This window comes from Nesoenas mayeri (assembly GCF_963082525.1).
Source record: "Nesoenas mayeri genome assembly, chromosome: 11".
In the NCBI taxonomy this organism is placed as follows: Eukaryota; Metazoa; Chordata; class Aves; order Columbiformes; family Columbidae; genus Nesoenas; species Nesoenas mayeri.
This window is the reverse complement of record NC_137563.1, coordinates 5,177,647-5,205,096: the sequence shown is the minus strand read 5'-3', so window position 1 is coordinate 5,205,096 and position 27,450 is coordinate 5,177,647. Positions and strand designations below refer to the sequence as shown.

At 48.3% G+C, this 27,450-nt stretch overlaps 2 protein-coding genes across 2 annotated transcripts in view; one reads left to right on the top strand and one right to left on the bottom strand.

Moving 5' to 3' along the window:
• Positions 1–451: 451 nt before the first annotated feature.
• Positions 452–7,862, bottom strand: RLBP1 (retinaldehyde binding protein 1; the record flags this gene model as incomplete). The annotated part of the gene is made up of 8 exons (XM_080351206.1): positions 452–610; positions 721–831; positions 1,464–1,622; positions 2,288–2,466; positions 3,494–3,695; positions 3,979–4,107; positions 4,392–4,435; positions 7,697–7,862. 8 exons carry the CDS (start codon positions 7,860–7,862, stop codon positions 452–454), a joined length of 1,149 nt encoding a protein of 382 aa, XP_080207332.1.
• Positions 7,861–27,450, top strand: part of FANCI (FA complementation group I) — a gene marked incomplete at its 5' end in the record, with an annotated part of 23,888 nt that continues 4,298 nt past the window's right edge. Inside the window, 30 exons of the mRNA XM_080351524.1 lie at positions 7,861–7,944; positions 8,079–8,151; positions 9,108–9,238; positions 9,649–9,805; positions 9,887–9,944; positions 10,518–10,559; positions 11,046–11,169; positions 12,093–12,178; positions 12,345–12,477; positions 12,737–12,829; positions 13,302–13,438; positions 14,229–14,409; positions 15,005–15,092; positions 15,646–15,776; positions 16,437–16,507; positions 17,411–17,525; positions 17,914–18,036; positions 19,122–19,190; positions 20,433–20,534; positions 21,309–21,488; positions 21,582–21,703; positions 22,089–22,253; positions 22,790–22,969; positions 24,271–24,434; positions 24,848–24,924; positions 25,373–25,489; positions 26,245–26,296; positions 26,897–27,024; positions 27,153–27,221; positions 27,346–27,433. Coding sequence (XP_080207650.1) covers positions 7,861–7,944; positions 8,079–8,151; positions 9,108–9,238; positions 9,649–9,805; positions 9,887–9,944; positions 10,518–10,559; positions 11,046–11,169; positions 12,093–12,178; positions 12,345–12,477; positions 12,737–12,829; positions 13,302–13,438; positions 14,229–14,409; positions 15,005–15,092; positions 15,646–15,776; positions 16,437–16,507; positions 17,411–17,525; positions 17,914–18,036; positions 19,122–19,190; positions 20,433–20,534; positions 21,309–21,488; positions 21,582–21,703; positions 22,089–22,253; positions 22,790–22,969; positions 24,271–24,434; positions 24,848–24,924; positions 25,373–25,489; positions 26,245–26,296; positions 26,897–27,024; positions 27,153–27,221; positions 27,346–27,433 — 3,340 coding nt within the window. The remainder of the gene's footprint in view (positions 7,945–8,078; positions 8,152–9,107; positions 9,239–9,648; positions 9,806–9,886; positions 9,945–10,517; positions 10,560–11,045; positions 11,170–12,092; positions 12,179–12,344; positions 12,478–12,736; positions 12,830–13,301; positions 13,439–14,228; positions 14,410–15,004; positions 15,093–15,645; positions 15,777–16,436; positions 16,508–17,410; positions 17,526–17,913; positions 18,037–19,121; positions 19,191–20,432; positions 20,535–21,308; positions 21,489–21,581; positions 21,704–22,088; positions 22,254–22,789; positions 22,970–24,270; positions 24,435–24,847; positions 24,925–25,372; positions 25,490–26,244; positions 26,297–26,896; positions 27,025–27,152; positions 27,222–27,345; positions 27,434–27,450) is intronic.

The window sequence follows — 27,450 nt, the reverse complement described above, 5'->3', positions numbered from 1 at the left end:
GGGGACAGCGCTGATACTCCTGCCCTCCTTAGAACCAGCACTGCAGCTTGTGCTCAACAAGCTGCACCCCTGTCCCTTGCCACATGCCACAAGGGACCCCAGAGCTCCGCTGTCAAACACTTTATTTCTCTCTTGCTGCAGCTCTCCTTTCCCAGAGCAGACACTCTCCTCTCCTCCCATCATCACAGCTCCAGGTTGTGCTGCAGGACATGGCTGGTGGCCTTTCTCTGCTGGCTCCTGAGGGAAGGATGCTCTGCCAAGGATGCTTTGCCCGGGGGGAACAGGGCTGTGGGCAGCCTGCTGCCAGTTTGGGGAGGGACAGGCATGGAGCAGCACACCTGGAGTGCCTCATCATGAGCAGTCATTCAACCAAAGCTACAGTAAGGAGGTGGTGGGGGTTAGAGGGCCACCTCTGATCCTGTTAAACAGGGGAGGTGGAGAAGACCCTGGTTTAGAGAGCTGTGTCTTCAGCCTCAATGCGGGGCCCAAAGAGCTTCTCTGCAGTTTCTTTGCCATCATATTTGGGCAAGTTGCCACCAAAGTCTGCTGGCAAGATGTCAGCATCGATCTCCTGATAGAAGGACTCCAGCTCCTCCCCATGCACAAAGACCTGGACGGAGATGAGAATGACCCTCAGCAGAGGAGCAGGGTGACTCTTCCCAGCCACTCTGTCTCACCCAGGGAGGTACCTCTGCCTGCGGGTCCCTTTCCTGCACTCACCCTCTCCAGCAGTTTGCTCTTCAGGAACGGTTTGACCACGTTGTAGGTAGTGGTGAAGTACCACGGCTGGTGGATGAAGTGGACAGCCTTGAACCGTGCTGGGAAGGAGTCCTAGGATCCCAAACCCAGACATGGATGGTTACAGAGGGTGCTGGCCATGCAGAGTTGCGTGGGCAGCAATGGACACCCCAGCACTGCCACGGTTCCCCTTGCCCAATGTCCCCTTCTCTCTTTGATGGCCACTTTTTTGTTCTGACACAGAGGATTGACCATCCCATCCCCTGGAGTACCAGGAAAGCTCCCACTAATGCTCCCACTCCACAAGGAGGACAACATCTTAGCTGTCCTCCTTCCCTGGCAAGGGCCAAGTGTCTATGGCCTCTGGTCCAAGGGCAGAAATCCTGGGATGCCTGTGAGTCTCTGGGCCAGGCTAGGCTGAGAAGGTGGTGGGGAAAGGCCTTCAGGCCATATTGTAGGATGCTGCAAGGAGTGGTGGTACTGCTTCTGGTTGGCCATTTGAGAGGACAGGGAGCTAGGACCAGGAAAACAGAATCCATCTTGCAGGACTAAGCCGGTTATCTGGCAAGGAAAGGAGCATGTGATGGAGAACAGCCTCTCCACGGTGCTCTCTTGTATTGCCAGTGTGGTGGCAATCCCAAACCATGCTAGCTCTGCCTTCACCCTTCCCCGAGCTCTCTGCTCCCCCAGCACCCCTCTGCCATGCACAAACTTTGCCACCTCACCTGCAGCATGTCCACCATCTTCTTGAGCTCAGAAGGTTTGATCCCTGATGCCTGCTGCATGGTGAAACCCTTGAAGTTCTCAATGATGCAGAACCCATTGATCTGTGTCTCTTCATTTTCCAGCAGCTTCTCCAAGATAACACAGTAGGCACGAAGGATCTGATGGCGAGGAGAGAGGGCTAGTATTAGGTCTCACATCCCATAGACCCCAGAAGGTTCCCAGGAAGAGTCCAATGGAGAGTTAGGCAGGGTCTGCTTGTCACAGGCAGCCCCAGGTCTTCAGAGCAGGGAGAGCATTTTGAAGAATGCTCAACAACTGCCACATTCTCCTTTCAAGGTGAGTGCCTCTCAGATCTGGATCAGTTATATCAGTTATATGTCACCACCAGAGCTGAGCAGAAACAGGAGCTGGGAGAACTTGTGAGTTACATGCCTGGAGAACATTTTGCCAAGAAGGCTTTTCCATGCCCCATGCCTCAGTCTCCTCCTCTGCCCTGCAAGTCCCTCCTTCCTAAAGCAACTTGATTTAGGGGTGTGGTGCTTTTCCTCACCTTGTGTTACCTCAGCTGGGGGATGCACACCCCAAATTTGGCCTTGCCCCACATTGGAGGGAAGGAAGGGGAGCCCTTAGGGATGGACCATGGTCTCCCAGGCTCCCTGGAAGGAAAAATTCAAAGGGCTACGGATTTGCTTTAACCTGGGAGGCTGAAGGCTGTGTGTGGATATGTACACATAAACGTGTGTGTAAGGGATGCTGTGCTGAGTGGGACAAGCCCGGGAGCGGGACCACTTTGCTCCAGGAGTGATGGCTGGGCTGGACTGACCTCATCGAAGGTGATCTCCTCATAATCCCAGTTCTCGATGTTGAAGAGCATCACCACCCGGCCGTACTTGTCTCTGTTGCTCAGGATGCCAGGGTAACCAGCTTCGATGGTGCTGCGCACAGCCTCGGGGGTCAGGTTGTCGAAGAGCTCGGGGTACTGCTGGCGGAAGGTCACATAGCCTGGAGAGATGTAGAAATCGGGGAGGACAAGGGCTGCTCACCCAGCCTCAGGAAGCCAGGGCAGCGCTGGGGAAACCGCTGGAAACAGGGCAGGCTGGTGATGGTGAGATGTTGGTCCTTAGCCCAAGAGCTGGGGACCAGCTGTGCCCAGAGTCCGTGTGGGTCTTCTCCAGCCAAGGGGGTGAGAAGAGCTCAGCCCTGACCACAGCACACTTGGTGTTCTCCTCCCCATGGCAGGGGCTGCCCATGCCTGCCTTCCCTCCAACATCTCAATAAGCAGATAAGCTTTTTCCCCTTTATTTCCCATCTCCCTTTCTTCCCCATACGGGTGACATCCCCCAGCTCCCCTCCCTTGGCACCCTGTGGGCACAAAATAAGGAATCTCGTCCTGGGAAAATGCAGGCGCACAATACAGCTTGTCTGGGAGCCAGCACTGATAATTACAACTCATTATCCCCCAAGCAGACACAAAGAAGAGCAGAGCCAGAGCCAGGCAGGTCCCCACCAGCAGCCACCCCCTGGGCTGCCCTCCCACTCCCCTACCATCCCAATGGGTCACTGTCATTGTGTGGAGGGGGTGACACAGCCCCCAACCTGCTCCAGCCCCCGAGGGGTCCCAGGGGTGCTGAGCCCACCCGTGCACGGAAGCATCAGGGTGGGTGCAGGACTGGCTCCTTGCAGGGATACATAGGGGTGTGTATACGGCATGGACGTCTCAAGGGGATGCAACCCAAACCAGCTGTGTTTCCATTTTGTTCAGTAAAACAGCAAGGAATAGGACTGTCCTGATGTTGTGGGGCACCTGGCACCACCCTTATTCATTTCCTTCCCCATCCCAACTCTTTTCTTTGCATCCCCAGCCCTGCCGTTTTCTATTTGTCCTTTCTCCTCATTCCCATCCCATGCCAGGGTCCTGCTCTGCTGGCACAGCCCAGGGGGCTGGAAGGCTCCAGCACAGGGCTGGGAGCTGCAGGTGGATGTGTCCCCCCATCCTCGTCCGCTGTCACTGCCTGGGAGTCCTCCCCACCTTTCAGCAGGTCATAGGCCCTGTGTACGTCGAACTTGCGTGCGCGGATGAAGCGGAGGAAGAAGGAGTCGTCCTTCCCCTGCACCTTGTCAGCCACCGCCTTGCACACCTCCTCGCCGCCTGCCCGCTCCTGCACCAGCTCCCGCAGTGCCTTCACCGCCACCGCCCTCTGCTCCTCCGTCTCATTCAGCTCATCCTTTGCCTGGGGGGGGGACAGGGAGGGGGTCCAGCTTAGTGATGCCCCCCTATGCACCCAAAAGCACCCCAAGGATCATTTAGGCACCCAAAAGCTAGATGGGGTGCAGCGATGCTGACTGCAGCATCCTGGTGTGGGGAGGGCAGGGTCCCCCAGGTTCCCTACTCAGAGATCCTCTGGAGTAAGCACCCGCCAAACACAAGTGCCCATCACCCGTCTCCTCTGGCCCCAGAGAAGGAGCGGGACTAGCAGGCAGTGCCTGCCCCCCACTCCCCACAGCCACCCTCACCTTCTGCAGGGTGTGCGGGGGGATCTTCTCGCACCTCCCGAAGACAGGGCCATGGTCCTTGGTGGTGAGGCGCTCCAGTTTGGTGCGCAGTGCCTGCTCCTCTTCGGAGACGATGCGGAAGGTGCCGGTCTGGGGGCAAGGAGGGGATGTGGGGTTTCACCGGCCAGACCTTCAATCCCCTGCCCCACTGCATGTCCCCCTGCCTGGAGGGGCTATGGGGAAGGGCATAGCCTTTGGACACACACCTCAAGGGGTGCAATGGGATGGGGTTGGGCTCGTGCCACCCAGGCTTCCCAATACAAAATAAGATCTTCTGGGGAGGCAAGGGGTGCGTGGGGTGTGCCTCACCCCAGTGCTGTGGGGTGGGGATGCTCAGAGCCCAGGGGACAGGGCGGCGCAGGAACAGTACTCACAACTGCAGACATGTCGTCCTCTGTCCTCCGCTGGCCACACAACACTGGGAGAGGGAAGGAGGAATCAGCAGCAGTGGGGATCCCAATAGCCTCCACAGCATCCCCTGTGTTTCATCCCATGCCTCTCTTGCTCAGAAAAGGACACCCCAACCCTCGTCAGCTCCGTCACATACTGCCTTTGTCCCTGCCTGCCTGCCGGAGGCTGAGCAGCTTTGAGAAACACCAGGGGTGTTTGTGAAAGTCACTTAAAAATGTGGGTATTGGTCATCAGACACCTTCATCCTTTTTTTCCCAGATGTGCCTTTCCACTGGAGGTTGGGGGCGTCTCATGGGGACCCTCAATGCCATGGACTCACGCAGTGCCATTTAATCTCAGACTGTCTTCATGCGGGCAGAGGCGAGACCCCAGCTTTGCCCAAGTTGACAGCCAGCTCATGCTTTTATTGCCTTTTATTTCTACCACCCTGTTATACCCAAGATGTTTCCCAAACCCTTGAACCCCTCTGCTTCAGCCAAGAGCCCATTACCAGCTGCAAGGTTGGACTGTGAGCCTCTTGGCGGCTTTCTGATGCCTTCTAGGTGAAACAGCTTGTTCCTGCACATGAGGAGGAGGAAGCCTGCCTTCATCCCCCCTCCGGTGCCTGACCCTGCCCTGCCTGGCCATAGTACCAGCTCTGAGACCAGGCTGTGTAAGGGATGCTTCAAACACCTCCCAGGGGCATCCTCTTCCCCACCAGCTCCCCTTTTTCCAGGCACTGAAAGCAATCCCAGCCTTGGAGATGCCAGACTAAGGGAAGACTGTATGATGGTCTCCGATGCAGTTATTTCAGGTGGAAAAAGTCCCTGATACTCACCAGGGAGAGGAAAAGCTGAACTGTCCGCAGCGGATCAGTGCACGGGGCTGAGACGGATGCACGGATGGCGAGGCTAGAGTGGGACCACAAGAAAGCCGAGTGAAAGCTTTGTAGAGTCACCGGGTTGGGATTAGACTGTCACAAGGCATCAACTCACTGCAGCTTTGTAATTAAGTCAGCACAACCCAGGCAAGAAACCCCATTAAAACATTACAAAAGGCAGCTGAGGAGAGGGAAGGAGGAGCAGGGGCTCTGCCAGCCAGCCGGACTGTGTGTGTGGAGGGGCGGGCTGGGATGCCGGTCCTGATTAACGAAGTATAAAAGCTTCTCGTTGTGTAACTTACTCATTAGTACGGAGCAGGAGCAGAGGCAGGCGGTGGGCAGCCTGCCACCCCCGCCGGCTCCCCCAGGTCCAGCGGGCCAGGTCTTTCTCCCAGCTTCTGCCCCAAAAAGCCTGGCAAGGTCCCACTACGAATTTGGCTCCATGGGCAGGGTCCAGCTGTGGGGATGGGTCCATGGAAGATGATGCTCCTGGGGCTGGTCCCACCTGGGGCTCTGCAACTCCTCCCCAGTGAAGTCACCCAAACCAGCACCCATACAGGTCCCTTTTCATCTTTTAAAATTAAAAAAAAAAAAGCCATGGGCAGATATATTTTTTATTATTATTATTTATTATTATGCCCCTGAGTGATAGTTGCCTGCTTGGAGCTTTGGGAACTGGAAGCCCGTTCACCCCCAGGGTGGTGCTGTGGACCCACAGGGAAGGGAAGCCCTGGGATGTGGTAGGGACTACACTGAGCCTACACGTGGGTGCAGTGGGATGGCAAAACAAGGTTTTTTGGGACATCCCAGCATGCTGAAGCCACATGGGGCAAGGGAACCCTTGCAGCCTTTAGTCTTTTTGGGTGCAGGGTTGTGGGACCTGGATGACGACGTGGTGAGGACGGATGTGTCTGTGCACAGCACTTTCCCCAAGACCAGGAGAAGAGCTCTGCTGGGCTGTTACCACAATGGGGATTTTGGGGAGATGGTGGGGGCAGGCTAAGCACCAGAGCAGGACTGAAGGGGCTTACACAAGGCATGTTTTGTAATGCCACAGGGATTTACGGATTTGGTTTCCACGGGGCTGCCCTGCAAAGAGAGCTGAGACCCTGCTGCGACAGAGGGAGGAGGAGGAAGGCACGAGCCTCCAGGTGAAGGGCAGACGGGTACAGGGAGGGAAAGCCCAGACCTGTGCCAAGACCCTGAGCGATGATGCTGTGAGCACAGCCACCACGTGCTGCTCTCCACGGGAGATCCTGACCTCCCCATCCCCTTCCCACACCAGCCCTGGTGCAAGGCTCAGCTGCCTCCTAGAGCTCATTGGACATTTGTCTGCAGCCCAGTGAGCAAGATGGTGCATGACAGGGGGACATTATCAGTGTGGTGGCTCCCAAACAGGCCCAACAGCCCTGCATGGGATGGCAGAGGGGACCTGCACTCCCCTGGTCACCTAGACATCCCAGCCATCATGCTCATTGCAGATTAAATAGTTTTGCAGAGTAATGCACAACCCCTGGCACCACTGAGCGGGTGCTTTGTCCTGGGAAAAGGGGTCTTGGGAAAGGTGGCAGCCCCAAGGGGGACCCACCCCAAGGTGTTATGGCCAGATCCCTTTGGGTCTCAACCAGGTCTCGTCATCCCCCTTCCCATGGTCCCTGACCCCAGGCAAACCTATTCCCCCTCTCTTGGCAGCATCAGCTCCCGCTCCCCGTGAGCAGAGTGTTTGCGAAAGCTCCCGCGCCATGCTGGCACCGGATCCTCCAGCTAAATCCCGCTGCTATAAGGCGGGCTAAACCTCCTCATGCACCCAAGGCCACCCCTTGTGCCCTCCGGAATTAAGGGGTTTATTCCAAGGGATCCGTGCCCCACGTGGGTGACGCTCATGGGGGCCAGACGCTGCTGCTGTGGGGTGGCCCTGAATGGGCACTTTGTGCCGAGCATCCCCGTCACCTCCCCAGCTGCCCGCCCCACGTGCCTGCACCTCACACCACCCTGCACCCCACGTGCCTGCACCCCATGCTGCCTGCATCCCACAGCACCCTGCACCCAACGCTGTCCTGTGCTCCAAGCTGCCCTGCACCCCACACTACTGCACCCCACACCATCCTGCACCCCATGCTGCCTGCATCCCACAGCACCCTGCACCCAACGCTGTCCTGTGCTCCAAGCTGCCCTGCACCCCACACTACTGCACCCCACACCATCCTGCACCCCATGTTTCCGCACTGCCTGCACCCACAGCGCTCTGCATGCCGTGTGCCTGCATCTCAGGCTGCCCTGCATCCCACGTATCTGCACTGCACGCTGTCCTACATGCTGCACCCCACGTTGTCCTACATGCTGCACCCCACACTGTCCTGCACCCCACACGCTTCGACCCCAGGTGTCTGCGGATTGCGGGACTCGAACCCGTGATCTCCGGGGCGGCCGGGAGCGGCGGCAGCGGCCGGTGGCGGGGAAGTGAACGCTTGGGGGCGGGCGCTGTTGCCCGGGTGACGGGAGGGCGCTTCCGGGCGGGAATTTCGGGGTGACGGAGTTGAGGGCGGCCGCGTTCCGGGCGGCTCTGCGGCACCATGGCCCAGCGCATCCTGGAGCTGGCGGCCGAGGAGGCCCCGGAGCGACTCCAGGAGGCCCTGCAGAGCCTGGGGGAGAGCGAGGTGAGCGGGAGCCCCGCGGGCTGGGCCCTGTGTGCGGAGGAGCGGGGGGTGTGCGCTGCCGGGCCCTGTCAGCCGGGCGGAGGCGGCTTCTCCTCGGGGGAGGTGCAGCTCACAGCATCCCGTTCTCTTTGCAGCTGGGCGACATGGTGACAAGGCAGGCCCTGAAGGGGAGGGAGACGGCAGCTTTGCTAAGAGGCATCTTCAAAGGTGGGTGATGTCTGAGCTGCGCTTCGCGGGGCGGGTGGGGAGGAGACTGTGGCCCCAGCCGTGCTGGTGGCCCATGGGCCACAGGCTGGCGGGTGAAGTGAGTGGTCAGCAGCACAAAGCCGTGTCGTTTTTATAAGAACCAGCCAGTCAGAGCTGTCACAGGGAAATGGGACACCCAAGAAGAGTTAGGGGGAAATAGCAAACCAGATTAATGTATTTGTAATGAACCTGTTGTAAGTGGTCCTTACTTTCAGGTGCCCTTAGGTACCTTGGAGCAGCACTGAGCTGGCCAGTCGAAACTTAATTACCAAGCTGATTCTTCTCAACATTTTGATACTTCCTGATCTGGGGCAGCAGGTTGAGTGAACCACAGGGTGTGATAACAGTGCTGAGTGCTGCAGCTGTTTTACCCAGGAGACTCTGGTCTCCTGTGCTCTGTTTTTTACCCTGTTTCCCCAAAAATATGATAGGGTCTTATATTAATTTTTGCTCCAAAAGATGCATTAGGACTTACTTTCAGAGGGTGTCTTATTTTTCCATGAACAACAATCTACATTTATTCTTGAACAAAAAATAAACATTTATTCAAATATAGTCATATCATCACATTCTGTCACATTTGTCGTGTTGCATTCTATTGCCAATTAATTTTACTTCTTCACATGTATAGCTGCCTGGACACTATTTAAATTGACTTTTCATTAACTGTACCTAGGGCTTATTTTTGGAGCAGGGCTTATATTTCGAGCATCCTCAAAAATCCTGAAACGGGCTGATTTTTGGGGTAGGTCTTTTTTTTTGGGAAGCACGGTATCTGTTTTATCAGATAAATAAAATGAGGACTTGCAATCAGGTGACAGTTTAGCCCTGCTGATTTCCTGTTTAGCAACATGTTGTTACTTAAATAACTTCTTATTTTTCCCCATTCTTTGTTTTCTTTCTTTCCTCATTAAAAGGCTCCCCTTGTTCCCAGAGAAGCGGTGTTCTCAGGAGGCTTCAGGTTTACAAGCACTGCATCCCGCTAGTGGAGTCAGGGGACCTGAATTTGGGCAAGGTGTCTGAAATCATAGGACTACTGATGCTGGAGGTAGGAGCTCCTTTGGGCTGGCTTTCCTGGGGTCTGCTGGGTATAATTTCATATGTAGACTGAGATACTTCACTAGGGCACTGAGGAAAATGAGTTGTGTCCTGTCTATGGATCTGCATTGGGCTAAGTTGGCTGGTGTTGGAATTTGCGCTGTGTGTATAAATGTGGTTGTCATTGGATATTTAGTCTTAGATTCAGAACTCAAAATCTATAATTATATCAGCTTGATTGACTGCTCAGTTCTATAAAAAAACATATGAAACAGAGGTCTTGGGGCTGAATTCTCCTGTTAGGGGAATATATCGCTGTAAGACATATTGTCCTTTGCTGGGTTTTGGTGACGGTTTGGACATATGTGTGGAATTCTCCCATGCACTGCCCAGATTCTTTCATGTTGCATCTTCTCCCAGGCTCGCCAGCTGCCAGGCCACGCATTGGCTGAACTTGCCACCCTGTTTGTTGATGTTGTTAAAGGCGGCAGCCTGTCTAATGGGAAATCCTTGGAGTTGTTTTCCACTGTTCTCACTGCACTGGCCAGTCTGAAGGAGAACCTGGCTTATGGGAAAGGTAACCCCTTTCAGTTCCTTCTCCCCAGCCTGTCCCCCCTTCCTCTGGAATCAGCTCCTAAAAGCCTTTTGCTTTTTTCAGGTGAACTGAACGGGGAAGAGTTTAAGAAACAACTGATAAACACCCTCTGCTCGAGCAAGTACGTACATCTCTGCCAGCTCCACCATGCTTTAGTCTGTTTAAAAATCAGTCAGTGCCTAGTCCTGTTTGGGCCTTTTTCAGAATTCCCTGTGACACCTTACAGACACAGTGAGAGGTAAATCTACAGTTGCTGGGTGTGTCTGTAGCCCCGACAGTTATGTGGCAAAACTGTTTCATGTTTTGCTTTGAAAAAGATCATGATAAGCTAGACAACACCATCTTTCCTGTTCTATCATCTTTGATTCTGTGCCCCCTGTGACAGCACATTCTCTGTCTGGGAGGGCAAGGGGACAGTGTGTCCCTATATCTTGTAATAGTGTTCTGTGAACTGGTCTCAGGAAGCACTTGTTTTTATTCCTTTCTTGGTTATTTGTTATTGTGGGGACAGGGGCAGTTTGGAGCCTGAGTGGGTAGGGTGGTGGTGGTGACTTCTGGTGGAAAATTGGCTTCTAATTTTAATATCAGAATGTAACAGGGAAATGGTGACACTGAGTAATTGTATATGAGGAGGGAAGAGGTAAGCAACAATTCTGCTTGCTTTCAATTTTCCAGTATGTTCTTGTTTTACCAGGTGGGATCCTCAGAGTGTAATACATCTTGCCAACATGTTCAGGTAATTCATTTTCCCTTTAACTTCAACATTTTCTTGTGCTGCAGTTATGACCACATCCTATTTCACATATAGTTTGAGGCAAGTATGATTAGTAGGTCTGAACATACCAGGCCAAGCCGCATGGATGTTTGAGTCCATGAACATCCACATTGGATCCGTCTGGATACAAACCACAGCTGGGCAAGCATGCCTCAGACACTGGGCATGGCATTGTGGGTTTTATTGCATGTGCGTGAGCCTTGGCAAATTAACAGTACATTAATGAACAAGCATAATGTGAGGGAGATCTAAGCACTGAAGGTTGAAGAGTATCCTGGGACATTGGTAGGGTATGGAGGGATCTGTTGGAGCTGCTGCTGGTGAGGGTTTGGGGAGCACTTGCTGCCTGTCTGTTCATTAGGATTCTGTTTATTTATAGTCTGGGTTTGCTGTGGGATTCTGAAGGAAATTAGTGAAAATGATTAGGCTATATCTTTGATTCGACAGGGATATTCCACTATCGGGAGAGGAGCTGCAGTTTGTGGTGGAAAAGGTCCTTAGGATGTTCTCCAAATTAGACCTGCAGGAAATTCCCCCTCTGGTCTATCAGCTGCTGCTGCTTTCTGCAAAGGTAAAAGCTCCTGGGAGCTGGCCTCCCCCTAAGCATGTGCCATGAGAAAAAATGTACGTACAGACTGAGCTATAGGCTGGATTTTGGAGAGAATTCTGATTGTTCCCAAACTGTGCTGTGGGGAGCAGAACACAGGAGTATATCAGTAGTTTGTTGGGTTTTTTTTCCTCTAACTCTGTCTAGCCTGAAGAACTGAATGCTCACAGGAAGATACAATCTTGATCTTCCTTGTGGGGAAAGAAGGAAACCTTTGGGAAATAAAGGATGAGCACAGACCTAGCAGACAGCAGAGAGGATTGGTTTTTTTGGTGTTCTTAAGTGTGGTTTTGCTCACTCTCTGTGGTCTGCACACTGTAATAATAGCTCATGCAGTGTGACCGTCTTCTGGCTTGTAGCCTGACTTATACTGGAAATGTCTCAACTCTTGTGCTTCTCCTTCAAACAGAGGTTGCCAGTGACACCGCTACCCTTTGACAGGGCGATCTGGCTCTTTTGATTGCTGCATTCATAACCAAGTCAATGCCAAAATTATTCAGTCAAGACAAATTACACGTGTGTTATAGGAGGTCGTTTGGGTTCACTGGCCAAAATGAAAAGTTAGGTTTAAGGTTAGGAGTTTGAATGCCTCCCTAATTGATTATAACATACAGGATTCTTTCTAATTAATAATAACTTTTAAAAAACAATAGATGGGAGCTTCAGCTCCTTCCAGCTCTTCAATAAGCGCAGTTAAAGGAAACATGTAAACTAAACCAGCATCACTTCATCTGGAAATGAACCACACAGGAGCCCTTCCGCACCTCAGTGATTTATGAAGGGAAATGAAGAACACCATGACATTTGTAATTGGTGTGGGAGTAGAGTGCAGTTCTCTGGGATACTGCAGTCCCTGCAGTGCCTTAATGTAATGTCCTCCCTTGTAGGGCAGTAAGAAGACTGTTTTAGAAGGAATAATCAGTTTTTTCAATGAGTTGGATAAGAGACAAAAGGAAGAACAGAGGGCTCCACAGTAAGTTATTTCTCTGTTGTCGCCTTTCGTTACCAGCTGGGTATTTGTAGTCACCCTGGTCCTGCCTAGGGCTCCTTCAATTTAAACTGTGAAACCAAGTTTCTTAGTACGTAAGAAATTATTTATGGTATTAGATGCCTTGTTTTTCCTCTGATAAATCTTACAGATCAGTGGACCTTAAGGTAGCCACAATGCCCCTGGACCAGCTCCGCCATGTGGAAGGTACTGTTATTCTCCATATCGTTTCTGTTATCAACCTGGATCAGGACCTAGGCAAGGAACTAATCAGACTTCTAAAGGTACGGCAAAGATGGGACAGGCACAGCTGTTGAAGGTGTTGAAGCAGAGTTTTGAAAATCAACTCAACTGGTTACTTTTAGAAGGGATGTAATAATTTTTATAATCACAGTCATGTTCTATTTAGCAAGTGCTATGATATGTTTGAAGAGACATGTCCCTTTCTGCACCACAACAGCAGTGTGATATGGGCCTGACAGTTTCGTGGGACTCTACAGTTGAAGACAAAGAGCTCTCTGACTGTTGCTTGCTCTCTCCTAGACTGAGCAACAAAAGGACCCTGGCAGAGCCCTGTGTCCCTTCAGTGTGGCTCTTTTGCTGTCAGTTGCAGTAAAACACAGACTGCAGGAGCAGGTATGTGGCTGATAAGATTGTAAAGAACTCCCTTGTAAAGGAAAGGAAGCATGGTTAGGTCATAGTCCCATCAGAATTAGGCTGAAAATGCTTTCAGGATGCTCCTGGGGAGGCAGTTCAATCATTAGTATGCTGTATTTTACTGAACACTATACAAGACCCCAGAGCAATGTCAGAATTTTCCAGAGTTGTGGTACCTGTGAATTGGTACTGTAGGATAAGAAGAAAAGCAATGTCTTAGTTTTTAAATGTTTTGGCTCTGTGATGGCCACCTGAAATGCCTCTGGCAGCAAATTACTCTCCTTGAGGCACTTAATGAGGTTGGTGTGTTTGTCCTGAGAAAGAAGTGAGTTAAGATTTTTGGCAGGCTGTATTGAAACTTGTGCTCTGGCTTTTACTGGAACATACCCAAAACTATAAAGGTCCCATTTGAAAGATCATTTCCTCACACTCAATGATTTTCGTGTTCCAGATATTTGATTTATTGAAAACATCAATCACAAGAAGCTGCAAGGACCTGCAGTTCCTTCAGGCCTCCAAGTTCCTGCAAGATTTGTTTCCTCAACAGTATGATGTAACTGCTGTAATTCTGGAAGTGGTAAAAAATAGGTGAGTTGTTGCCACATGCTGCAGAATTCACAACAGGATTTGTGAGGGGGAGACTTTTGGCCTCACTAGAATGCTCTGGGGTGCTAAATATTATTGACTAGGTGCTGGCAGGGAACAGTATCAAAATCCAAAGGTTTTATCATGGTTTTATACTTACAAATTAAAAACCAAAGCACAGCTATATAAATCTGCCCCCTCCACCCCAAATCTCAGCATCTGGTGGTACAGAGGACTAAACTGACCAGGGCCCTCTCTGTTTCTTACTGGTAAAGCAGCTGATGGTGTGAGTCATGCTGCCAACTGTAGTTTGTGTTCTGATCAAGGGATGAGTGACAGGTTCACTGTTTTCTTCCCCCACGTGGTTAGTCCTTTAATCATCCCGTGGGACAGGTCTGTTATCTGTCACCTGTTGTCCTTTAATCTGAGGAGAGGCATTCATTCCGCTTCTGTCCTCTCTCTGCCTTGAAGATCTCAGGGTCAGTAGGATTTTTGTATACCCTGACTGTAGAGTACTGTCATTTAGATCGGACCTCAGTGCACATCGTTCCCCATAGTGAGGAAACCTTTAGACTGCAGAACAAGGACTGCAAGATTTGTTGTGCTGAGCACCTGTTCCTCAGCCTAAAGACAGTCTTGGGGCTGTGAGGGGTGTCATCTTCCCTGGAGTGACCAAACATCGCTGCTTTGGACCCTGGAATGACTGTGCAAGATTTTGCTTTAGACTGCTCTAATCTAAACCTTTTCTGTGACTAAGTTGTTTCTTTCTGGGACCATTTAATGTTTTCCTCAGTGCATTTGGCTGGGACCACGTTACTCAGGGCCTGGTGGATCTTGGCTTCAGCCTAATGGAATCATATGAACCAAAAAAGCCCTTTGGAGGAAAAACTGCTGATACCAGTTCTGGCCTTTCAAAAATGCCAGCCCAGCAGGCTTGCAGACTGGGAGCGAGTATCCTGCTGGAAACGTTTAAGGTAGTATATGTTTTGGAGAAGGCTGGGTTTTTTTGGGGGTGGGGAGGACTCTGTTCTTATTCTCTCTTGGTAAATGGTGTCAAAGCCTTGCCTGCTGTATCCATCATGAGTGTTTTACAAACAATACTAGATTTAGTCTTCTGTTTGCCCCTCTACAGCTAGAAGAGGCTGTCCTAATAAAGACCTAACCCTAATCTGTTCCACCTTCTGTGATACTTGTGTAATCCCTAGTACAGTTTCCAAGAAACTGTAGAGGAGGTAGAGAAATTCAGTGGTACGAAAAAAATCTGTCAGAGGTGAGACTGAAACCAGCATCTTCACTGAAGTGATAAATTTGCATCCCACAGAGGATCTGACCCATTATGTTCTGAGTATACTGTGTGTCTCTCTGATGTGCTGGTTCTGGTCGAAATGGAATGAAATCTGAATTGGTCCGTGTGAATTTAGCTGAAAAGGAGATTTCTGGCAACCAGTCCCAGCTTACCTGTCAGATCTGGATTTGCTTTGCACTGCACAATGCATGTGCTCTGAGGTACAGAAATATCTTAAATTTATGTAGGTTTTGATTTTTATTTATTGTTCTTTCTCATTTCAGGTTCATGACCCCATCAGAAGTGATATTCTTGAGCAGGTCCTGAATAGAGTCCTTACAAAAGCAGCGTCTCCTGTCAGTCACTTCATAGGTAATGGAAAAAGGAAGAAATGTGTCCTGCTCTGTGGACACTCAGAATGTAGTTTCTCAGAACAAGTTCCTGCTGAAGTGACCTGAAGCCAAGAAAAATCAGTTGTTCCTTCCCCTCTTACTGAGGTGCCAGCTGCATCAGATTACCTTGTATTCGTCGCAGGTGAAAACATGTTTGCAGGCAGTTGCCATGGAACAGCTGACGCACAGAGAGTTCAGATCCATCAGTCAGTACCTTGTTACGCTTTCCTGGCCTTGCTTTCCTCCTTGTCCTTGGGCAGGTGCTTAGGAGTTTCTGGGGCCGCAGAGATGCTGCTGCAGCCTCTTCTCTTACACCTCAGTGCCCTCTGGTGGGGTGAGGCCCTGCAGCCGGGTTGTGTTTTACACTTTGTGCCTACAGCAGAGCTCAGATTTTTGCTGCCGAGCCTATCAAGACCTCTCCATGTAATGGAAGAGCTTTGATTATTCTGTAATTGTTATCTATAAAGACATCTTTTGCTCTGACTTTTCTGGCCACTTGGCAGCAGCTGCTCTTCTGTCATTTTATTTTTCAGACTTGCTGTCCAATATTGTTGTGACTGCTCCTCTTGTGCTTCAGACTTCATCCTCCAAAGTCACAGAGACCTTTGACAATTTGTCCTTTCTGCCCATTGACACAGTGCAAGGGCTCCTCCGGGCAGTACAGGTAAAGCTTTGCATTTCTCCGTGAATATCCTTGCTAGTTTAGTTCCAGTGACAGCTCTAGGCCACAATTATATGCATGATCTAATAACCTTTCTCGTAAAATAAACCTTCGTACTCTGCTGTAGGTTGTTTGGTGTAGCATGGAACTGTTGTTCAAGCATGGATTTGCATGTGCCCTCTAGCAAAAAGCACATGGTGCGGTCTGGCATGGTATTGAAACTGCTCTGTGCTGACCTTTCTTCTGGAAGATGCCCAGATGCTGTGCAGCATAGAAAATTAAATATACAGTGTTTAGCTGAACAGCTGTAGCTGTCATGTTGATTTTTCTCCTTCCAAGCTCCATGTCAATATTTCTTTTTTCTTGGACTGAGATATTGCCCTGGCCTTAAACTTTTACCTGCTTTGTCCAATTTGAGCATAACAGTTCTTTCCCCAAACGCTTGCACTGTGTCCACAGTAACATGCTAAGGTGTCTCACTGCTACAGCTCTCTGGGTTTAATTTTATATTGTTTTGAAATGGTTTGGTTCTCCTACTGTACTGATGACAGTATTGGAAATGCAGGGCCAGATGGGCCTGAGGAAGATGAGCTCATGTGCCCCAAGGGCTTGGCATGTCTTAGTGCTTTTCTATCCAAAGTATTAATATATTTTCCTTTCCAGCCTCTGCTCAAAGTCAGCATGTCAGCGAGGGACTCCCTGATACTTGTTCTCCAAAAAGCTATATTTTCCAGGTAAGCTTGGAAAGGGATTCTTTGAAAAGATTTCTAGAAGTCATTTATGTTATTGTAGCAGAAGTATTTTTTGTTAGTTTTGGCTAAGTGTTTTCTTACTATGTTCTTCCTCTAACCAGGCGATGACATCTCCTACCTCTTTAGCACAGGGCTGTAATACAGTCACAGCTCTACCCACTGAGATATGAATCCCAACCCCAAGATTAATGGGCTTTGGAAATTCAGAAGGCAGTTGGGAACTTCAAACAAGTAGGCAAAATTAAAACTAATTTCAACATGTGCCTACATAGCTGAGTACATCCAGATGCTAGGGAGAGTCTGGAAGGAACCACTGATCGGAATGTTGAGCTGCCACCTTCCCTCTGATGCTTTACAAGGAGATAGAGAAGCAAGCCTGTTGTCTTGGTAATGCTTTGAGCAAACCATCCTGCTGCCTTCATAATGTGATCGCAGACTGGATTTTGTTGGGCAGTGGCTGCCTTGTTATGAACACAGAATTAATAATTCAGGATTATTATTCAGGGCAAGAGACTTGGCTTTGGGAAAGACTTGGGGGTTCAGTGAGCAGAGCAAAACACCAGCTTTTTGTGAGGAATATACCAACTCTGAGAAGAGCTCTGTGAGACGCTCCCATTCCAGTTTTCAGGGGACATTTAGTGCTTGCATCTCAGCCTGGGAATTTAATGTTGTGAGAGTGCAGACCAAAGGAGTTCCCAGCAAACCACCAAGCTCCTCACTGCCTGGGACTGTGCTGCCCTCTCAGGGAATAAAGCCCTGCTAAGCCCAGTCACCCTGTGTTTGTGTACCCTTTTTCATTACCAGGTTCATAGTGTATAGTATTTCCTTCTGGGCACCTTGCTTCCATTTTTTCTTATGCTTCTCTTTTCTCCCCCTGACTCACAGGCAGCTTGATGCTCGTAAAGCTGCAGTTGCTGGCTTCTTGCTTCTGCTAAGAAATTTTAAGATTCTGGGCAGCTTGTCCTCTTCCCAGTGCAGCCAGGCCATTGGTGCCACTCAGGTAAGTGCTGTTCTGCAGTCCCTGGTGTGGATATATGAGACAGTCTCATGTCTAATATGCGCTGTTTGAAATCACTCAAGAGTGGAGTGTTTCCCCAAAACAGAAATATATCTTCAGTAAGGGTTAGTCCTGGAAGGAAAGCTTTGGGGAGTGCAATTGGCAAAGAGAAGCTGGAGTAGGGATGTTACTTTCTAGAGTTGTTCTTCTTACATCACCAGTGTTCTGGGGAGCATTTATGCTGCTCCATGGTGATGATGACGAAGAACCTGGCAGCACACTAAGGACTATTTCAGTGATTGTTTAGGGGCCAGGTACCTTATCACCTTGCTTATGTGTTGTGATATTTGAGAACTGTAACTAGTATAATGTGACTAATATTCCCTCTCAGGTCCAGGCAGATGTTCATGCCTGCTATAATTCTGCAGCTAATGAGGCCTTCTGCCTGGAAATCCTGGGCAGCCTGAGGCGATGTTTGAGCCAGCAAGCGGATGTTCGACTCATGTTATATGAGGTAAACATGATTTCTTCAATCTGCTTTTAAACAGCCACTAGTCTGGTTCTACTGTAGCCCCAGGTAAACAGTGATCACATTATCGTGGAAAACAACCTATCATCTCAGTTACATTCTACATGGGACACATGTACCAAGGACTACTTGAGTTTTTTCAGTCCTTCTGCTTCCTTTTATTTTGGACCATTATAAGCCCAAAGATATATTGATGTATCTTCCCCATCTCATACATTGCTTAAGAACAAAAATGCATCAAAATTTCTCTTTGTGTGGTGCAGCCTGGGAGACTGGAAGCATGTTTGATGCCCAGTGAGGAGGAGTGTTGTTACAGGCACTGGATTTAAGCAGAGTTGCTGGGAGTTAAGGATGGGCTCCAAAGAAAACTCTGACTGGACAGTATGGGGAAGCATCTTAAAGGCTGCATCAGGGATCCATCTTTTCCTTTTGCAAGTTTCTGTAAGGCCTTGTCTGTCCCTTAGATTCCTTGTGACAAATGGCCTAATATAAAGAGCCATTTTGGGGTACCTATCTTAGCTCCTGAGGTAACCATGGGGTACCACCTTGAGAAAACCAAAAGTTCAGGTCAGAGAGATTTGCTTCCTTCTTGACTTGGTTGGACTGACCTTTGGTGAGCTGCAAGTGTTCGTCACTGTAGCTGTAAGACTTGTGCTTTCTTTATCCATCCACTGAGTTTTCTCAGTATGAAAGATCTTTTTTTTCCCCTCCTACAGTTTCCCCACTGTCTTGTTTTGCCTTTGAAGCAGGATTTCACAGTTTGAAGTTGGATCTAGTGCTAGTGTTAGATAGCAGCGAAAGTCACTCTGGGCTTGATGCCACCGCTGCTAGGGAGATACAGCTTGTCAGAGGGCCCTTGTGAGGAAATTCATACTCTTTCTGATTAATACTTTCTTTGTGTGGTGCCTTTGCTTTGCCAGGTATGGGGTTTTACACTGAGCACATTGTTAATTCCTTATGGTTCCTTGCAGTGCCAAAGCGTCGTTGCTGTCGTATGACGCCAGCTTGTTATGCACGTGGTTAATTTTCTTTGTTGTGTAAGCCAACTTGTCCTTCCTTCCTGTCTTCAGGGTTTTTATGATGTCCTTCGCAGGAACTCCCAGCTGGCCAGCTCTATAATGGAAATGCTCTTGTCCCAGGTAAGTACTGCTCTGTGGCGTGGCTGCAGAGACCCTAAGAATTCTGCACAGCAACCAGTATAGCAAGCAATCCAGTTTAAATATTGGCAAAATAGTTCTCCCTTACACTGGAAACATGTTTAAGTGCTGTAGCACCTCTATAATGAGGTGTTCAAATCCTTGCCATATTGAGAGAGCGGACTGGGTAAACGTCTGGAGACTGCGTCATATCCTGTCACAGGGTGGAAGAGAAGGGAGCTCTTTGAGCCCTTTCCAGCCCTTCAGTTCTGAGATGCTGTGAGAAGCGTGATGCCCAGAGAAGTGCTTTGTGCACTCCCTGTTCCTGAGCAGTGTGCAGCAGTTACCCTCCCATGCTTCCCCAACGATGTGTGCTGACACACTAATTATTATTGCTGTCCTCCCATTGGGACAATACCCAAGTCCATGTGGGATTGAGGAGGATTAACTCATCCCCCAACAGTGTTGCTCATGGCAACAAGACAATCACATTTCCTCAATCCATTGGACAGGCTGTGCTTTCTTTGAGACAAGTAATTTTCTTCCCTTTAATCATCCGTAGAGTTCATGCTGACTAATTCCAGCTTTCCCATGACAGTATAGGGTCTGAGAAGGGAATATGAACAGAGCAAAGGCAGCTTTTGGGAAGGAGCAGAGGCCACTTATTGGGGACTCGGTGTAAATGTATAAAATTGCATTGCATCATTGTATGTATAACCTTCCCTATTTGGTTGTGATCCCATATCAGTACTCAGAGTTTATCTCCTTCCAGTGGTGTGCCAAACAGCCAGGATTTGGCACAAGCGTGATCTCATGGATTTGTTTTAGTGCCAAGTGCAGCCTCCGTAACTGTCTGTGCCCTTAGGCCAGGAAGCTGGATGCCGTAACAGGGTCAAGTGTTAAGGACAGATGACAGGCAACAGGAGCAGTTACCTCTGTGGTGAGCAGCACTGCAGATGAAGCACGAGTGATGCCGTGTGTTGAGGCAACACAACAGCAAGTGGTCAGGTAAACTTGTTTTAGGGCAGTGATGTGCCCTCACTGAGAGGTACATAGGCAACTCAAGAGATTATTTTAATTACTAATAGAGCAGATGGCATGGCTCAGGTATGTGTACCATTATCATAGGTTCAGTTTTCCCTCTGTAGAATGGAGTACAAAGATTATCATATTCTGTATTGAAACAACCTAAGAGGCTCAGTTACCAAGTAACTGGTTATTTTTATTTCTTGTTTTCTGTGACAGATAAAGCAATATTACTTGCCCCAGCCAGACCTCCTGCCTCCACTGAAACTTGAAGGATGTATTATGGCTCAAGGAGATCAAATCTTTCTGCAAGAACCACTGGTAAGAGCTATACTGGCTGGCCACAGCTGCAAGCTCATCTGTTTCATAGCATTTCAGTTATGCTGCTATGTTGTGTTTCTTCAGCCTCTTCTAGCCTGCAGCAAGTATTTTAATAACAGCAGAGCGGGCATCCCACCCTTGCCTCAGGCTGTCATTAGAGCTCCCTTAGCAAAGTGGTTTGGCGAACCTGTGTGAAAAATGCTCTAGAACAGCGTAGTTCTGTTACCTTCTGTTGAGCTCTCTGTTTTTTCTTTTTCCTCCTTCAACTTAATTCCACATAAACCAGTCATGCAGTGTGCATGTAGCAGGGGGAGGAATCCGCCCTTTGATTTTGCTCCTTTTATATTGTTGGAAATGAGACCTCAACGATTCATTGGATTTCCAAGGGAACAAACCAAAATTCATCATTTTGTTTTGCCCTAAGGAAGCTTCTGTGCTATGCTGCAGTAGCATGGCAGAAAGGGAGCAAACACTTCAGCTGGAGTGAGAGCCCTTTTGGAAATCCCCTGTCCATCTCCTTCAAGGGTTGAGGGAGCAGCGGGAGTTAAGCCTTGTATGGGCAAGCTCAGGCAGAAACACTGAAGTTAGAACTGCGTAGCTGTGTGTAGGACTACAGAACTCCTCGTTCTGGGAAGGAGGAATGTTCTTGAGACTCACATGAACCTCTGGAGGCAGCTGTGGCTCTTTGCATCCATAATTGTCTGGCCTGTGTCTACTTCTGCCAGTGAGCTCCAGCTAGAAGGCTGAGTGTGACTGTGTGGCTGCTTCCTTCAGGCCCATCTGCTCTGCTGTATCCAGCACTGTCTTGCCTGGTATAAGAGCACTGTGCGTCTGTGCCAACAAGCTGAAGATGACGATGAGGAGGAGGATGTGGGATTTGAGCAAAACTTTGAAGACATGCTAGAATCTGTCACACGGCGAATGATCAAGAGTGAGCTGGAAGACTTTGAACTGGTAAATCAGGTTTTCAGTGTGACGCAATGGAAGAATAACTGAGTTCTTGTCAGGTTTTGAAAAGATTTTTTACTTGTTTTCTTTACCTCTTAGGATAAGTCAGCAGATTTTTCTCTCTCTTCTGGTGTTGGTGTAAAGAATAACATCTATGCCATCCAGGTGATGGGAATTTGTGAGGTCCTGATTGAGTACAATTTCAACATAGGGAATTTCAGGTAAAACATCAAGTCTTACCTTGTGCTATGCTGTGCCTAGCTCTTTGGAGTACAGAACACAAACTCATTGCAAGCACAGGGTAATAGTGCCAACACAGAGTCAGAACGTTGTTTTCTGAGCATGCACCCCTTGCGGCACAGGCATTCAAAGAACCTTGGGAGTGTCTTCCTTTTGAATGTCATGTGTTGTGGGAGATGGGATGTGACATTTTGTAGAAGAGCAAGTCAAGGAGAAATGGATGAGTTATGCACTGCTAGGGAAGCAGGGAGATGTCTTGTGTCATGGTTTTATCATTTAGAAAGTGTCATTTGGCAACTGAAGCTTCAAATGGGAAACTCTAAGGCTGGATTTTCTCCATTAATACTTTCTACTACTTTATTGCAGTAAGAACAAGTTTGAGGATGTCCTAGGCTTGTTTACATGTTACAACAAACTCTCTGAAATCCTGAAGGAGAAAGCTGGAAAGAACAAATCTACCTTGGGTAACAAAACTGCACGGAGCTTCCTGTCCATGGGTTTTGTATCTACTCTGCTCACAGCTCTGTTCAGGTGAGAAACTCTCATTATCTGGAGAAGGTTTAAGGCCTATTCGCAAGCTGCTTTTGTGGTGCCTGTGTGCTGGCTGTCTTGTGCACCACATACGCAGTGCAGGCATTTTCATTTCCATGCAAAGCATGTGTAGTAACAGCATTTGTCTGGATCATTGTAGTCCAGGCAGGAACTGTAGCTGTGCAGCTCCTGGTATTGACAAACCAGCTTTCCTGGACCTTGCTTATGACTTGTAAGACCTTGGAGAATCTCTGTTCTTCCAGTCCCTGGCCATTCCCAGACAACAAACTCCAGTGTTAGAGCTCCAGTCCTCTATGAATCAGAGACAGATGTCAATCTGAACGTGTCTGTTAGTATATTCAGCGAGGCTGGTAGATCTCTATCCTCTGAGTGTTCAGTACAAACAAAGGGTCTTTCCACCATGAATTAAGCTAGTGATTTTTATTCGTAAATGCATATTCAGGTTTTGAATCTAGGCCATCCCCACGCTTTTTCAGTGCATCTTCAGTTCTCTGACAGTGCTCTTGATTCTTCAGGGACAATGCCCAAAGCCACGAGGAGAGTCTGACAGTTCTGCGCTCCAGTACAGAGTTCCTGCGCTATGCTGTCAGTGTAGCTCTGCAGAAAGTGCAGCAGCTGGAGGAGACAGGACAGACTGATGGACCAGATGGACAAAATCCTGAGAAGATGTTTCAGAACCTCTGCAAAATCACACGGTGAGTCACTGTGGCACATGAAGCCATCAGCCTTAATCAGCAATGCATTTTGGGGATTTTTGATTCTTAGGTAGGGTTTTGGAAGAAGAATGCAGTCTATAACTGTTTCAAACTGTTATTTTTACTGGGTTGAGATCATTGCCTTTCTTTGCTCCTGAGAAATCAAGTGGAGGCACTGCAGTTTCTGTGCCAGAGTGAGTGATACAGCTCTAATAACAGTACTTGGCCTGGAAGAACCAAACGCCATTAAACTCTCATTTTCAGCCTCTTTCTGATTTTTGGTTCATCACTCATTGTCACAGAGGAGGTAGGATGGTTACAGGCTGGATTCTTGAGGCCTCTGGGATTCAATGAAGTTAAAATTCACTTTTAGCTCCAGTATAAAACAGATGTAAGAGGGACACAAGCTTTAGAAAACATTCGTTTAAGACTTTTGCAAGTCCTTTGGAAAACCCAAGAATGTTAAGCATCTAAATGTCTTTAGGATCTAGGTCATATCTGCATGTGGTCTTTTCAGATCCCAGTCAGCAGAGAGCACAAAATGCAAATTACCACTGCCATGAATAATGCCCGTTTTGTGTCTCGCCCCAAATAATAGAGACTGTTTTTGTTGCAGTCGTTAGGACTACATGTGAGCTACACGTTTTGTGTGATTGGATGTTGAAATAGAATAAGATCATCTGTGCAGGCAACAGAACTAATGAGAAGAAAGGAGAGGGAACAAAAAAGGGAAGAAGTGGGCTTAGGGGAGAAGGAAAAAGCTGTTTCCCTACAAACAGAAAAGCCTTCTTTGGGCCAAACAATTTTGCTTTCTTCAAAGCTTCTCACTTCACTTTGCCTGCCTTTACCTTTCTTATTTTATTTATATAGAGCCCTATAGAGATATCTGACATTTCACAGATTCAAGCTGCCAAGAGACAAGCTCTTTTTGTCACTGACAGATCTGACACCAGCGGTCAGTGTTTGGGCAGTCTGAGACAGAAGGAAAGCCAGGTGGAAGAAATGAGTGTATAAAGATGGACTTGAAATGTGATTGGAAGGTCCCTTGGCATCTGGAAAGAATTAAATTATTTAGCTGTGCAGGAAGAATGCAGTAGCTATTTTGCTGACACTGAAACAAAATCATCTTAAAAATGGCTCTCTTCTCCCTCCACTTTCCTATAGGAAAAAGACCTTCCAATTTAGTTATATTAAAAACACAACACTTAGAGTAGAATCTGTGATTAGCTCTGTCGTATTTCTTGCACTGGGCAGCCAGTGTTACTGGAGTGTGTGGTGTTAACTCTTCTCCCACCCCCTAGGGTTCTGCTTTGGAGGTACACATCAGTTCCCACTGTTGTTGAAGAGTCGGGGAAGAAAAAGGGCAAAAGCATTTCGCTTCTGTGCTTGGAAGGTTTGCTGCGAATCTTCAACACGGTGCAGCAGCTCTATGCTGCCAGGATCCCCCAGTTTCTACAAGCCCTGGGTAGGCACACGGGACAATTCCTCTTTGGTTTCCAGCCGTCGTGTTCCATCCCATGTGTGTGCAGTCAATAAGCCAGTGCTCTTTGCCCATAACTAAGGAGAGAGGTCTGCTCCTCGTCTCTCGGTAACAAGGTGGGCTTAGTAGTGTTGATTTGCACACCAGAGACAAGTTCCAGAGATATCTTTACCTGCTTTTATAGAACTTCTGGTCTTTCAGCAGAGGATAGTTGGGGTCTGATATAGCATTTGCCTATTCGAAGTTTGCCTTTAACACATTTTTGTGCTCACCGTGGTTTTTCAGTCTGTATTCCTTCTCTAGCTGTGAGCAGTCTCAGTCTTTCCCACTTTTGGAAAGAAATCCTGTACTGTGCTCTTGGCATTTAGCTTTTTTCTGCACCTCTCTGTCTCTGCCAGATATTACTGATGGTGACGCAGAAGAAACGGATATTAATGTCACAGAGAAAGCTGCCTTCCAGATCCGACAGTTTCAGGTAAGTACCACTGTGTGCTGCAAGTGTTCCAAAGCACTGGTAATTCTGGCAGACAAACACTGCTAGCTCTCTGTTACTTGACCACGGGATTGAGTATGTGATAGCAACTGTGACCCTGGCATTTTAGAAAAGTTTCTGATCCCTAAGGAAAGTTTTTTCAGGGTGCTGTGCAGAGATGGATTGAAGTGCACTTTATTTACAGAACTATAAGGTCCTTCAGTGCAGCATAAACTTAGCCGAGTATTGTAAAAGTCACACTGAATCACATGTGGGCCGCTATGTAAGCACTCATAACAAAAACCAGCACTTACTCTTTAGAAGAGTCCTCTTTTTATATTATTTGTCATTCTCCTTGCTGCTGATTCCTTTATCTGCTGCAGCTTCTTGTTATTTGCTTCTTCAAATGACCTTACAACAAGTATGCACGCTCTTTCCTTCCCATGATCAGAGGTCTCTGGTGAACCAGTTCAGCAGCGCTGAAGATGACTTCAACTCCAAGGAAACGCAGTCACTCATCACAGTTCTCTCCACTTTGTCCAAACATCTCGATCCAGCCTCTCAGCAGGTACTTCACAACCTTCACGGACTGGCAGGGATGGGTGTTGTAGCCATGGGTGAAGGAAGAAGATTATCTGATTGGGTTGACATCTGAGGGCTCTGACACGTGTGCATGTTCTGCCTTCTCCTGCAGACCCCACCGTGTCAAAGTGACAGTTGTTACCTTGTCAAGCATTCTCCTGTCACACGCCTGCAAGGATAGTTGAGAACAAGTTGTCTTCCCACCCTACTCCTGCACATTCTGATCCTGCCTTTGGGCACCCAGAGTCTGAACGACTTGTTCTCCTGAGCAGGGACTTCTAACAGGGCCTAGATGTGGTGTGGCTTCTACATGGAACAGAGCCAAAAAAGGCCAGACTTGTGACCAGTCCAGACTGGCCAAGTGCCCAATTCCTTCCATTAAAGGAGACATTTTCTAAAGTGGACTAGAGGTGCTCCATTTTTACAAGCTAGAGACTGCACTCAAGGTCTGCCAGAAGTCTGGAGTCATCATTTACTTTAAATTAAATGGAGCTTTTACTCTGTCCAAGGGAATGTATAGCCATTCCCCTGTCCTGGATCTCAGCTTTTCATTTTTTAGCAGGTTAAATGTCCCTTATGGAACTTCACAGAGCGTGGCTGGGTGCCTTTCTGCCAGAACGGGACTCTGCGGGTCTCCCTTTTCTGTTTTTTTGGGGGGGTTTGTTTTTGTTGTGTGTTTCTTTTATTATTATACTTTGAATTCTGTTTCAAAGCCATAACATCTTTTCTCCTGTTATGCAGTTCCTTCAATTCCTGACTTGGACAGTGAAAATTTGCAAAGAAAATGCTCTTGGTAAGTAAGCTTTGGGGAACATGTTTAGATGTGATGTGACAGGTCTGATATTAGACCCATAGATGCTCCGCTGTTGTCTGTCCTGGTTTTACCTCTTTGTTATAGGTACAGTCAGGTCCCATTCTGTGACAGATTGCCATGACGTTGTGGTTATTAACACAAGTATGAGGGAAGAAACTCCATCTCTATAAACATTAGCATCGCTGAAGAAAGAGAAGCCACACTTACTTGACTTTTCTCCCTAATTATTTAGCACTTACGTTGCTCAAATCTGGATTTATATTCTAGAAAGATATTACTCTTGCCAGAGTTTTTATTGCACTTCCTCAGTGCTTCTGGTCATCATTTTTCTGTGAGCTAAGGGCTCCAGCGTGCCATACCTGCCTTTGGAGTATATGTGATGCTTGATGTCGTCAACTCTGCTTTTGTAACTGCAGTATTTTGATAGGATTTTCATCTACTGCCAATCATTTCTGGGAATGCAGACTATTCAATCCATACTGAATATGAGACTTTTCCTCACTGGATGTCTAACATTCCTAAGTAGCCAGGGGAGCTCCGCACCTGCTAATGCATTGTATTCTTTTCCCTTCCCCACAGAGGATGTTGCTTGCTGCAAAGGTTTGCTGTCCCTGCTCTTCAGTCTCCATGTTCTGTACAAGAGCCCTGTTGGTCTGCTGCGTGAGCTCGCACAAGACATCCATGCTTGCCTGGGAGACATAGATCAGGTATGATGCAGAAGCAGCCTAACTTTTCACCACTTAGTGGTTTCAGAGCAAAACTGAGCACACCTCTGGTGCAATTATGTGACAGCAGCTAAAGTTTTACAAGAATTTGCTTTCTCTTCTCCGACCAGGATATGGAGGTGGAGAGTCGATCCCATTTTGCCATAGTGAATGCCAAGACTGCAGCCCCTACTGTCTGTGTGAGTCAAAACAGTGTGTACGGAACAACCTGTAGTGTCCAGGGCTGCTCTGCTGCAGTGGCTTGTAGATTCCTGTTGTGCCAAACTCCTCCAAACCCCTGTTTTGTTGGTGTTTCTGTCTTAGCTGCTGGTTCTGGCTCAGGCAGATAAGGTCCTTGAAGAGGTGGATTGGCTTATCAAGAAACTCACCAGTCTGGGATCAGACGCATCAGGTAATAAAAGTGGTCCA